Genomic DNA, 12,344 nt, shown 5'->3' with positions numbered 1-12,344 from the left:
GGCTCGGTTTTCCGCTTATTTCACGAGTGCACGGAGCCTCAGTGCCCGGGCAGCATTGCCCTGAGGAGAGCTGCCGGCTCCGCAGGGCGGTCCCTCAGAGAGCGGCGGGGCGGGGCCGGGCACGCGCCCCGGTCACGGCCCTCTTAGCACCGCCCTTTCTTCTCTCACCTCCCATTGGCTCCTCCTCGCGCGCTCTCCGCCAATCCCCGGCCGCGCTGCCCAGCTCACCTCCTTCCCCTTCCCGCGCCCGCGCCCGCCGGCGCGCCGCGAGGCGGGGTCGTTAGCTCCGCCTCCTATGTTAGCCCCGCCCCCTCACGGACGGACCGGGTGGTGATTGGCCGGCGCGGGCGGGGGCGGTGCAGGAGTGGGCGGGGCCGGGCCGGGCCGCGCCGGGCCATGGCCGCGCCGGGGGCTGCGCGGCCCCGCAAGGTGCGTGAGGGCCGGGGGGAGGGGAACGGGCGGGGCGCGGTTCTCGTTCGGGGCCTCCTCGCCAGAGCCCGGGGGATGGGGGGGGCGTCGGGGGATCCCCCCCGCCGTCCGCGTAACGACTCCTGCGCGAGGTGGGGCCTTCCGAGGCCGAGCCCGGCTTGCACCGCAGCCACCTGACGGCGGTCCTGAGGTGCTGCGGGCGGTGCTGGGCCTCTCTCTCTGCCCGAGAGTGGCTCCAGCGGAAGGCAGCGAGGATCAGTGAGGTCTGCAGCATCTCCCTGAAGAGGAAAGGCTGGAGGGACTGTGTCTGTTCAGCCTCGAGAGGAGATGGCTGGGAGCGGACCTTACCATTGTGTACGAATGGCTGAAGGGGGTGTGGGAGGATGGAGCCCGGCTCTGCTCGGGGGGCCGAGCAGCAGGACACGAGGCAGTGGGCACAAACCGATGCACAGGGAGTTCCACCGGAACACCAGGAAGAACAGGTTGTCCAGAGAGGATGTGGAGTCTCCCTGACTGGAGATGCTCAGGAATAGGTCAGGATGCGGAGCTGTGCCATGTGCTCTGGAATGCTCTGCTTCAGCCACTGTGTCCCAGTCTCACCCATTCTGTGTTCGGTGACTGTGATTGTGTTCCTGTGCTGTGTGCTCTGGCATTCCTAAAGTCCACACAGTTCAGGTCTGTATTTATCAAACATAGTTTCCATTTGAAACACATTTGTACATCAGCTCTTGGTGAGTCCTTAAGTGTGTGGAAATTAACAAAGCATCTTTCTGTCAAGGCATATTTTGTGAAATGAAACCCACAAGTCTCAGGCTCTACTGGCAGCAGTTGCACCCTTGCCTTGAGGGCTGTAACATCCCTTGGACTGATCCTTGGCAAAAGTTCTTGGAATTGGTGGGCAATAGTAGTCTTCAAATGTTGTGAAAATACTTTAAGAAAATCAAGGTGTATTTCTGTAATCAACAGGCTCTGTCATCTGGAAGGCTGTCAGGAGCAACTAAACTAACAAATGGAAGAAATCAGTAAGACCTTATTCACTAATACTTTTTTAAACTGAGTGTATATGTGAGCATTTGGGAGCCTTATACTTGTCATACCTCAATTGAACAAAAAATCCATATGTGTATATATAAAACATTTTGGACTGAAAGGTTCTAAGCAGCCCTTGAACAGACAGGCACAAACTGAATAGAAATTTTGTATATAAAGATACAAATTTCACTCTTCATGTTTTATTTATAAAAAGACTGAATTACTAGCTGTAGAGAAGACTGTTGAGTAGAGACTGAATTCTTCTTTGACATAAATTGTTATTATTTGCTTAACATGTTTTTTGCAGCCATGCAAAGTTTTCAGAAACAGGAAGTTATTTTGTTTCATGAAGAAATTAATTTTCTTTTGCTTGCTATTATTGAATGAAAGTAAGTGCTTTTTAACTTTGTTTCCCATTAAGGAGGTGGTATAAACAGTGAATTTCACTTTTTCAGGTTTGGCTTAAAGAAAGGATGCCATTCTGATGTAAAATTCTATTCCACTGAATCTGCCAATCAGGTAAATAAATGGGTCTTTAACACAGTTATCTAAAGAGAAGGAAAATTGGAATACCTTGAGTAACAGAAGAAAGCCAGATTAATTTAGATCCTAATTAATTTATATCTGAACCTGAAATTGCTCCTGCAAGGCAAGCAAGAGTGTCTGTACCGTATCTTGCAGATAGGAACAAATGGACATTGTGTGCAGTGAGTTTGGCTCTGACAGATTTCCTCAAGGCACAGGATACATTTTGCAAACACAAATAAGCTGCCTATGGACAAGGGCTGGCCCTCACAGAAGAGCAGGTGCCCTTGTTAGGTTTTTGTGCTGGAAAGAAAGAGTAGCACAGTCAGTGCTGCAGTACTGGTTTTCTGTAGTCCTGAGTCAGTTGTCTCCAAAATACAAGTAGGAGGTATTGTTTAAATGTACATGGAAAGAAGAATAAAATACATACCTGTAATTAACCTCAAATTGAGCAAATGGACTGGGGTGCAACAGCACAATTTAGTGATTTTTCAGAATCTATGTGTTTGCAAACTTCCATGTAATTGCAAAGTAGTAAATGGGAAATGATATATCTTTTTGGTTATGAGTTGTTCTTTGTCAGGTGGCAGAATGGGATACACTCACCTCTAAAACAGCATCTTGGTTTACTGAAAGGAAGCAGTGCTACTCATTCACTGACTGCAGTGCTCTTTGTGCAGGTTGATACTATTCATCATGGACTTGATCATTGTGCAGCTTTACTGAAGAGTATCTTACAAAAGGAAGCTCCAGGTTGTACCTATAGAAAACACAAGTTACATTTTTACATTTTGTAATACTCTGTTTATTTTTTTGTTGACCACTTTTTCTTTCAATTAATACCAGGAAGGGAGACTGTCCATAGACAACCTGGTAGAACAGCTACCTTTAAATGTACCTCTAAGCCTTTGGTAACCAAAGGAAATACTTCCAAGAAGAAAGGATTAAAAAGAATCATTACTCCTTCCCCTGTCCAAAAAGAAATTGGTAAGTGGGCTTTCTTGGGCTTGATTTATTTTTTGTTCAAGCAACCTTGAAAGACTCCTCAACTTATTGAGATTCAGCAAGGCTTTGCATAATTGTTGCCATTTTTTACAGGTTGATCCAGGGCTGGTTCCACAAAAGGATGTATTATTTCCTTTTAGAAACCTTAAATGTTTACCAAACAATTACTGAAATTCACAGGTGTTTGAACTTCAGACACGTGAAAGTTGAATGTGTTTACAAGTATCAACATTATCGGGTTTATCTGGTAGGAAGTGTGGAGGAGAATGGTAATACCCTTTCCCTGCTTCTCTTGGACAGGGAAACATTGAAGTCCTTGGAACTCAGTTTAGGATCCGCAGCTAGAAACTGGTCTGAAGTTCAGTGTCCAGCCAGGCTTTTCTCAAAGAATAATTGGTGGAAACAGGGAAGTGTGGCTAGAAATGACAAGACCTCAAATGGTTTAGTGGCCAAAGCACTGAATAGAAAGGTAGATGGAGTGCTGTCAGCTGATTTGCTTCCAGGTGAAATATTTCATTTGTTATTTCTGCCTCTCTGCACCCTGTTTCTTCTGTGCAATTTCTAATCCAGTAGATGAGTGAGTGGGGCCTGTGGGCAGGTGTGTAGTAGAGTGCCCACTGGGAACTGTAGGAAGTGAGCATGTAGCTGATATCTTCCCAGCACTGTAAAATTACAGAGTTTTAATTATACCTCAGCAGAGATTTCAAGAATTATTTTAGAGCTGGCCTTCTGTAGGATTAAGTCTCTATGCTTCCTTCAAGGACAGCTGCCTTTCCAACTGGTTTAGGTTGCTCTATCTGGTAGAAAAAATTGATGGATTCATTTGCTGGTGAATCAAAATCTGACTGGTACCCTAGGCCATAGGATCTTTGTTTTCAAGGGAGCCTTCTAGAATCTGCCAGACAATACAATGGGTTTGTGTAGATCAAGAAGACAGGTAACTTCAGCTGGAGTTTTTTGTTCTTTCTTTTTCTACAGTGCCAATATCAAATAGAAAAGTTGCCTCATCTACCACACCTGCTGAGAAGGAGCTTTCCAGTGCTGCCCAGAATCAGATGGTTCAATCAAATCATGTGCCTTGCAGTGACCACTCTCCTGTGGCGTATCAGAAACTCTATGAGCATGTGCAAACTCAGATGTCTCTGATAACTGGCCAACCCCCACAGAAGAGCAATGAAATTCCTACTGTAACTCCTTCTCCTACCTCAAACCAGGGTTAGTGGAACTGTTCATGTAGAGTTCACTATTTAACTGCATGAGTTGTGCCCACATTGCCCTGATCTGTAAGTGTTGTTTTTTTTTAGGATGTCAAAATGTTACAGCTTTGAATTATCATTTACCTACCTCCACATCAACACTGTCCCTGCAGCATTCAGCTAATTCCTTATCCACTCAGTCAGTAAGTAAAAGTTTGATTCTCACTATCAATAAATATTGAATTAGCACTGTCTACTTATTTATACATTTCCTTGTGTCAGTTTTCCTAATAATTTCCCTTTAAAAAAATTGTGTATTTCAAACTGTAGTGATGCACAGACAAAACACTGCTATTCAAAACACATTTTATGTAGACACCAAAAAATGAAATTAGAGGCTTTTTAGCTGGCTGCTTGCTTCTGCCTGGGGAATTCAGTAAAGGACAGCAAACATGGGCAGTGCAGGAAATTATTGATTACTGTTAATTGTGTTCTCAGTAATGCACACTAGGATCATTAAGCAACTCCTGACAGAAGAACTCATATATGCTATGGAGCTTTCCCTGCCAATGATCAAGGCAATTATTTCTTCAGACATGCTGTATTATCTTAGAGTCACGTGTTAAAATGCCTGTGTATTTCAGGGTATAGAATAGAGATGATGGAGAATACCAGCTGCCACCTCAGGAAATGTGGCAAAGGGCTTGAATTTACCTTGAATCTGTAAGACTGTTGATTGATTACCTTCCATCTGCAGGCAGTCCATGTATAGCTAGTGATGACTTTGACTTTTAAAAAATTCACCTACTTAAAATACTGAAAGGTAACAGTGTTGTCCTTTATATTTCTTTTCTTCCCTGTTCTGCTTGGATTCAAGAAACTGCTGAGGGTTTTCATTACAGAACTGCTGTAAAAGAACTGTGATTTAATGTTGCCAATAACATTAAAGGCAATCTAAATCAGATTTACATTTTAAGTCCTCCTTATTATACAGGGAAATTATTCCATTATTAATTTGTAGTTGTTCTTATAATTAGCAAAGAATTAACAAGTTTACATTGAGTCAGACAAGCATAGTGCTGTTTGGGATTCTTCTAAAGATTTAAAAATCATGTTAATTTTTTGTTTAATTAGAATATCTTTTATGCAGGGAGTTCCTGTAGACAGTGCCAATGAATGTGTGCCAGAGATGGGAGGACCTATTGTTTTCCCAGTGGTTTCTGCTGCTCCTGCTGCTGCTGCACAAACACAGTCTGGAACTGCTGTTCCTGGTGTGATCCCCTGTACAGCACCAGGAGCATTAACCCCTTCAGTGCCTGCTCTGGTCCCAACATCTTGTGCCAGAGAGGTGGCCCCAGGCCAGGAGCAGCAGGTAAAAGAAGCGGATTTGATGCAGTGCATACAGGCCCTGTTACAATCCCATGAGATGCTGAATGGCAGGACTGAACAGAGGGGCCATTATCACTGTCCAGCAAAACATGATGGCTCATGTGACACAGAGGAGGATACTTCTGAGGAGCACAGTGAGGACCTGGTCAGTGAAGAAGATGAATTGGATGTACTTGATGTGTCTCCAGTGAAAGATACAAGCTGTAAGACAAGTTGTGTGAAGAAGGTTCTAAAATCTAGAAAAGAAAGTCCGGAAGAAACAGCCCATAAAGTTAGGACTGTAAAGTATCTGATGGGTGAGCTCAGAGCACTGGTAACAGATCAAGGTGAGGACATTTTCATTGTGCACTAGAGTTATTACATGCAAATAACACAAGAGCTCAATTAAAGGAGTGAGCACTTCAGTTTCTGCAAGTGTACGTGTCAGATGATATGTGACTTACTGTGGGTTTTCACAATTGTAAGACCTTCAGGATTCACTCTGAATAAGTATTAAATTATTTTTATAATATTTTAATCTTGTCATGACAGCAAGATAAAGATTGTTGCTATTCCATACACAGAGCTTTCCCCTAAGAAGGGTCCTGGTGTGGACAGATTGCAATAGCAGTCCCACCTAGGCTGGTTGGAACGATGGTGGGTTGTGTTTTATTGAGGATGTAAAGCATAGTTTTCATATTCAAGCTCAACAATTTTAAATAAAGATAGTTAAAAATTAAGTTTTCTAGGGGGCAAAACCCCCAGATACTATTAAGTCACTTTGCAGGTTGCTTAATCACATGTAAAGCAGTAGTTGTATTACAGATTTATAGGTTTATGGAGTCTCTTTCTTCGCTCACTTCTTGCAGGTGACTCGGAAATGCTGAGGCTGATGAGTGAAGTGGAGGACTCGGTCTCCTTGCTCCCAGCTGTGGTGGGAAGTACAAATCTCCAGGCTGAAATAGCTCTGGCTTTGCAGCCCCTGCGCAGTGAGAACGCCCAGCTGCGCAGGTGGGGAGCTCCTCAGGGAGCCTGGCCTCACTGCACTGCACCTAAAGCATCTCTAACTTCTCTGGCTTAAATTGCCTTTCTTAAGGCTCTTCCCTTCTTGTCTGTGCAAAATTTGTCAATTAGAAAGTGTCCTGGTAAAGCCATACACTCTAAAAAGCCATGATTAACACAGCATGGCTTTGGTATTTTGGTAGTATCAGTTACCTCATGATGGGGCTTTTGGCTGGGTGGGGTGAATGCATCACTCTGAAAACTGCACTGTCAAGATAGTTAGCCTGCTCGTGTTCTTTTTGTAGTTAATTCTGAAATGCAAAAATGTCTCTCATTTCAGAGGGTTCTCACATAACTGGGTAGCATTTACTTCAGAATAGGGATATATACTAGGTATTTATCAGATACTTGGAAAGGGTATTTTGTGTTGAAGAAGTACCAGAATGTAAGAAAATTATGTCATTAAGACTTCTTTATGTTTCTGAAATATTCCCTGACATTTAATTCTCAAAAGCAACTTCTCACCAGACTAATTTAAAGTGCAGTCCTTTTGAGTGTATTCTAATACTTCTGAATTTGTGCTTTTTCACAATTCACATTTAGGAGACTAAGAATATTAAACCAGCAACTTAGGGAACAAGAAAGCAGTGAGAAGACATCTGGACAGAGCTGCAGCTATGAATGTAAAGTACCAATAATGTTGCTTGATAGGGGTATATCTGTTAAAGCTTTATTACCATAGATATATAATTTCTAATTTTTAAATCTGTAGTTTCATATGTCTGTATGTATTGTGGCTTTTAGTGGTATCTGAACTAAGTGGGTCTAATGCTGGAACTGCATTTGCATGGACTGTTGGGCTGTTTTAGACTCCACGTACTAGGATTTGGCTCTTCAGCTGCCAAGCAGGTTATTTTTGCTTATGTGCCTCTGAAAATGAAGATGACTGATTAAATAATTAAGAAGAAAGCTTGAGCTTTATCTAGTTGCAAAAAAAAAAAAACCCAACCCTTCTATCTGTTAGCAAAATTCATATTACCAAGATAATTTAAAACCTCAGTTTTTTTAGAAATTCAAGTTACCACACAAAACACTTAAACATTTTATGTTTTACTTTTGGTAGTGGTTTCTTTGCAGTCCTTGAATATGATGCTCCAGAGCCAATTGAAAGAATCACAGAAAGGCCTTGATTCACTGCAGGCTAAAAATGAAGAACTACTGAAAATAATAGAAAGTCAGAAAGAAGAAAATAAACATCTTGCAAAAGGTATTCAAGATAAAGAAGAAGAATTGCTGGAAAACAAACAGCATTATGACATTCATTCCACCAAGCTCAAGATTGGTGCGTGTTTTCAAATTGGTCATTTTTTGTTTAGCATTTTAAAAGTCAAAAGAAGTAATTGTGTAAGTTCTTGTTGGCATTTCAGAAGTGGAAGAGGCATTAGGAACTGTGAAGACCCTTCAGTTTAAGCTGGAAGCTTCAGAGAAAGAAAATAAGATTTTGGGCATAACGTTACGTCAGCGTGATGCAGAAGTTAAGAGACTGAGAGAATTAACCAGGTACTGTTGGCTAAGGTTGTTTTTTTTTGCCTCCTGACATTATTTTTCTTTTTAAAAAATCTTTCTTATTCCTTGGGGTTTTTGGGTTTTTTTTTCAATCCTGTGGATTATTGTGGTCTTAGTATCTTGGTGGCGGGAGGTCACATAAGCTAAATAAGCTAAACCTTCTCTTTGCAGTTTGTTTTGTTACAATGCTGCTATAATTTTGTTTTGAAACAGAGTTGTCATATTCTGTGACAACAGAGTTGTCGTATTCTGTGACAACAGAGTTGTCATATTCTGTGAATTCTGCCAAAAAGAACTATTGTTGTGAATTTATTTTTTCTTGAAAATAGTGGCAAGCTGGGAGATATAAATAGCTTTTTGCAGCTGCATAGTGGTGTGTATATACAATTGCTTTGGATATGTTGTGCTGAGGAAACAAAACTGTTGTCTGCTATATTTTTAGTTGGGACTGATTGGAACAGCAGAATATTTTGAATAGACATTTCAAATGCTTCAGTAAAAGTTTAGACACTTCTATCACTGCTGTGCTGACCACCAGGTGGTGGTAGAATGATGTCAAATTACACGTGTGTGTGTGTGTGTGTGTGTGTGTGTGTGTGTGTGTGTGTATGCTAGGGACAAATATATAAATGTTCATCTCTTTTGATGGACAGAGCAGTAAGTTAGAAGAATTATTTCTTTTATTATGTTTTTTTATTCAGATGCAATTGGAAGAATAATTCAGAAAACCTTTCTTAGTAATTTTGGTAACTGCTTCTATCTGCTTTCCAGCAGTTTCTTGGCATCAATTTATTTCATTGTATGCTGCTTAAAGCAGGTACACCAGGAATAATCTGGAGAACTTCATTGGGTTGTTCTATTTTTTTACTTTTTAGCCACAGTGAGCTGAAGAAGAATTCAAAAAACTTGGAATTGGTTCACATATAACAATATGTAGAAAGTGCATTGCAACTTTGCCACAGCCTGATAAATCTAATGGCTTTTTTTCTATAGAAAAGTTTTTTACTATTTATTTTTGGTGACTGATTTTGAATCTGTTTGGTTGATTTTACCCTAACAGAACCTTGCAGGGCAGCATGGCCAAGCTTCTGTCTGACCTCACAGGGGACACTGTTAGACCCAAACCTGAGAAATCACTCTCAAAGTCTCGTTTGGAAGACCATGAAAAGCAGATGCAACCCGAGCTGTTTCCTGGGAGTACTTCAGTAATGACTTACCTTAAAACATTAGAAATGGATCATATTTTGATAGATCCGCATCTTCAATTCCCAAATAAAATTGGAGAAGTAGAAATGCAAAGTCTGTCCTATGACAAGTTTGCTGCTGAAGGAAGTAAAATTAACAGTACATTCACAGAAGAGCAAACATCAGCTCCCAGAGGACCACCAGCTCCATTGAAGCAAGATGCAGAAACAGGGAGTGATTCTGGAACTTTACTAGATGACCAAACCAAGTTGGATGAGACAATTTATATTCCACTGACTAGCAGTGCCTCTAAAAAACAGCAGCCAGTCTCTGGAAGAAGTGGTGTGCTACCCCAGAGCAGAGGGGCTTGTCAGAGGCTGGATTACCACTGTGAGCTCCCAAGCTCTGTGCAGCAGTATGGATGTGAGGATTCAACTCTGGTGGATAAATTAAATGCTGGGTACAGTGTGAAAAAGACTGTGGAAAACACGCTTGGAGTTACAGGGGGTAAAGCAAAGCCAGAAGGAGACAAAGTCCAAGTGAGACCAAGAGGCATTCCAGGTGGGGCTGCAAAAGATTTCATGGATAAACCAGACCAGCTTCAGCCTGGTCCATACCCTTGTGCATCGATGGCATTTCCAGCAGGGGTTTCTCAGAAAACAGGCAGTGAAGCAGCTGATTTTAGCTGCATTTCATTTGATGATTTCTCGGGGAGGTCTGACTGGAGTGCATCTTCTTTCTCAACATTTACTTCTCGAGATGAAGAGGACTTTAAAAATAGCTTAGCAGCCCTGGATGCAAACATAGCCAGGTTACAAAGAACTCTGCAAAGTAACATGAGGAAACAATGAGTATGAGAAAGCAAAATGGGCTGTAGCTATTTGGATGAATTAAGTTTTTCTGAAGTATATTAAGTATGGTACTGATATGTATATTTGTATGTAACAGGCTGTTCCTAGCTGTCTCAATTATGGATAGAATTTGTTCCTCATTAGGCTGTGGTGCTGTTCCCCTTGATATGTACAACTTGAAATAACTGGCTTTTTATTTAAAATAGAAATGGCTTTTTTAAATTATTACTTATTTTATACTCTTTAATTGCAAAATTAAAAGTACTCATTTACTTGTGGTTTTTTTCCTTCTCCTAAGAACTGTTGTAAGATGCTACACATGAGCAAGAGGTTCCACAGGTAGAGACCAGGGAGGAGCAAGTTACAGAGCAGTGCTGAGAGTTAGAGTTGCTTAGTCAGGATTATGCTATTCCAAAAATAAAGACAGCCATCAATAGGGGATTTTTAGTGTATGATATATCCTATGAAATACATGAAGCAATCCCTTTTCACTCACCAGTGCTAAAACTGTTTTCTCTTTGCACTGTACTTGAAGGAGGTTGATGAAGTGGAGAGTCCAGACGAGGGCAAGGAAAGGCTCATCAAACTTCCATTGCTTTCTACAGTCCTGTTATAGGGCACATGCTTTTACAAATGTGTGCTTTTATCTAAAGTAAAAGGGGATGTGGTACCAGTGGATAAACTCAGAACAGAAAGATGCTGAGGAACAGAAGCAGCAGAACTGACACAAAGGAGACAAATGAGGCTTTAGCTGAAAGTTGGCAAACCAGTACAGTTAGGAAAGCACCAGAATATACAGTCTGAGGAAGGCATGAAAACTCTACAGTTGAGGGGTCAAACATCTCTTGGACATAAATACAGGGAGTCTGACTGAATCACCTGAATTGGCTCTCACAGGAATGGGAGTGGAGCAGGGAATTCCAGTCTGTGGTTCTCCCTGACAGGCTTTACCACTTCTCAGTCTCAAGAATATGCATAATGTAAGTGTTTAAATTACAGGTGGAGGAAGGTACCATTGCTACCATTCTGTGCCTCTTATACCCTCAGCAATGCTTCAGAGCTGTTTTCAGGGAAAATATCTTTGGAAAAGGAACAGCAGTATACAGACCAGAATTTAAGACAGCTTTTTCTGCAGAATTGCTTATTATTTTTTTCCTAGAAAACATTGTTGTCCTTCCTGGCACTCTTTTCTTGTATGTTTCCATGTAGGAGAAAAGTTCCTCATGCTCATCTGCTTGTGTGGACATATTTAAAGTTAGGATGCTGTCCATGCATTGTGCTGGGGAGCAGCTCTGATTATTTTAGTTACTGGTAACTGAGTCATACAAAGGTATGAAGAGAACACACACTACAGAAGATGCCAACTGGCACTCCTGCTTTGAAAAAGGAAAGTTAGACTAAATAGTGACTTCAGTCATTTAGAATGCTTTTAAGGCTTGGCCTGGATTTCTCAGTATTCTCCACACTCCTCATGCTCAGATTCAAAATAAGGTTGATGGTATGAAAGTGAAAAGGTTTTAATTAAGTATTTACAAGTAGTTTCAGTGTAGAAGCTAAGCAAGATTTTAACAATCATTATGGAGTGGGTTAAAGATGAGCTACAATAAATTCTAATCTTTAGAACTCACAAGAAACCTGAAAAAAGAAGGGAAGAACATTCACTAGTAGACAACTCATTCAATTTTCTCCTTTCACCCAAGACTTGAAGGAGGGTGCTCCTCCTGGCCAAAACTAATTGCAGCGTGTTAAAGGCACCTGTGATGCCCAAGCATGTTGCTCTTGTGTTGAGAGCATTTACATTCACTTTTACCTGTGGGGAAGATGTTTCACCATCTTACTTGTTTCTTCTTTGTCTTTATGAAGTCAGTTCTATGAAAGCAGGAGGTGACTACTGGAAAACACTTCTGGGCATAATGACATAGGAGCAGGTTGGAAATGTGTCCCCCACTTCCAAGGAGGAGAAACTTAGAAGAAGAGACAGAAAGGAGGAGATTTTTTTAAAAACAGTCCTTTGTTTTGTACTCCAGTATGTCAATCAGAACTGTGGCAACCTAATGAAATATAGAATTTCCCATTTATGGGCATTATGAATGTGCACTGTTCTGTGTTCAGTAATAGCTGCTGTGAAACACCCCTTATGTTCTATGGATAACTTGAACAGCTCAAACTGCAACATCAGTGATCA

The 12,344-nt window shown here is 41.4% G+C and overlaps 1 protein-coding gene across 2 annotated transcripts; it reads left to right on the top strand.

Moving 5' to 3' along the window:
- The first annotated feature begins 361 nt into the window (after nucleotides 1-361).
- On the top strand, nucleotides 362-10,431 carry CCDC14 (coiled-coil domain containing 14). 2 transcript variants are annotated; one of them, XM_036387053.2, is made up of 13 exons: nucleotides 362-429; nucleotides 1,396-1,451; nucleotides 1,917-1,980; nucleotides 2,667-2,739; nucleotides 2,833-2,973; nucleotides 3,970-4,206; nucleotides 4,296-4,390; nucleotides 5,338-5,902; nucleotides 6,425-6,566; nucleotides 7,161-7,240; nucleotides 7,681-7,899; nucleotides 7,985-8,117; nucleotides 9,184-10,431. In XM_036387053.2, the coding sequence occupies exons 1-13, from the start codon at nucleotides 397-399 to the stop codon at nucleotides 10,157-10,159; spliced, it is 2,814 nt and encodes a 937-aa protein (XP_036242946.1). In that variant the 5' UTR covers nucleotides 362-396; the 3' UTR covers nucleotides 10,160-10,431. The 2 variants fall into 2 exon arrangements, with proteins under 2 accessions (XP_036242946.1, XP_036242947.1); XM_036387054.1 differs by lacking the exon at nucleotides 1,396-1,451 and having other exon boundaries at nucleotides 395-429.
- Nucleotides 10,432-12,344: the final 1,913 nt, after the last annotated feature.

Source organism: Molothrus ater, chromosome 7, assembly GCF_012460135.2.
Source record: "Molothrus ater isolate BHLD 08-10-18 breed brown headed cowbird chromosome 7, BPBGC_Mater_1.1, whole genome shotgun sequence".
Classification (NCBI taxonomy): domain Eukaryota; kingdom Metazoa; phylum Chordata; class Aves; order Passeriformes; family Icteridae; genus Molothrus; species Molothrus ater.
The sequence above is the reverse complement of the archived record's forward strand: the minus strand, read 5'-3'. Positions and strand labels throughout refer to the sequence as shown.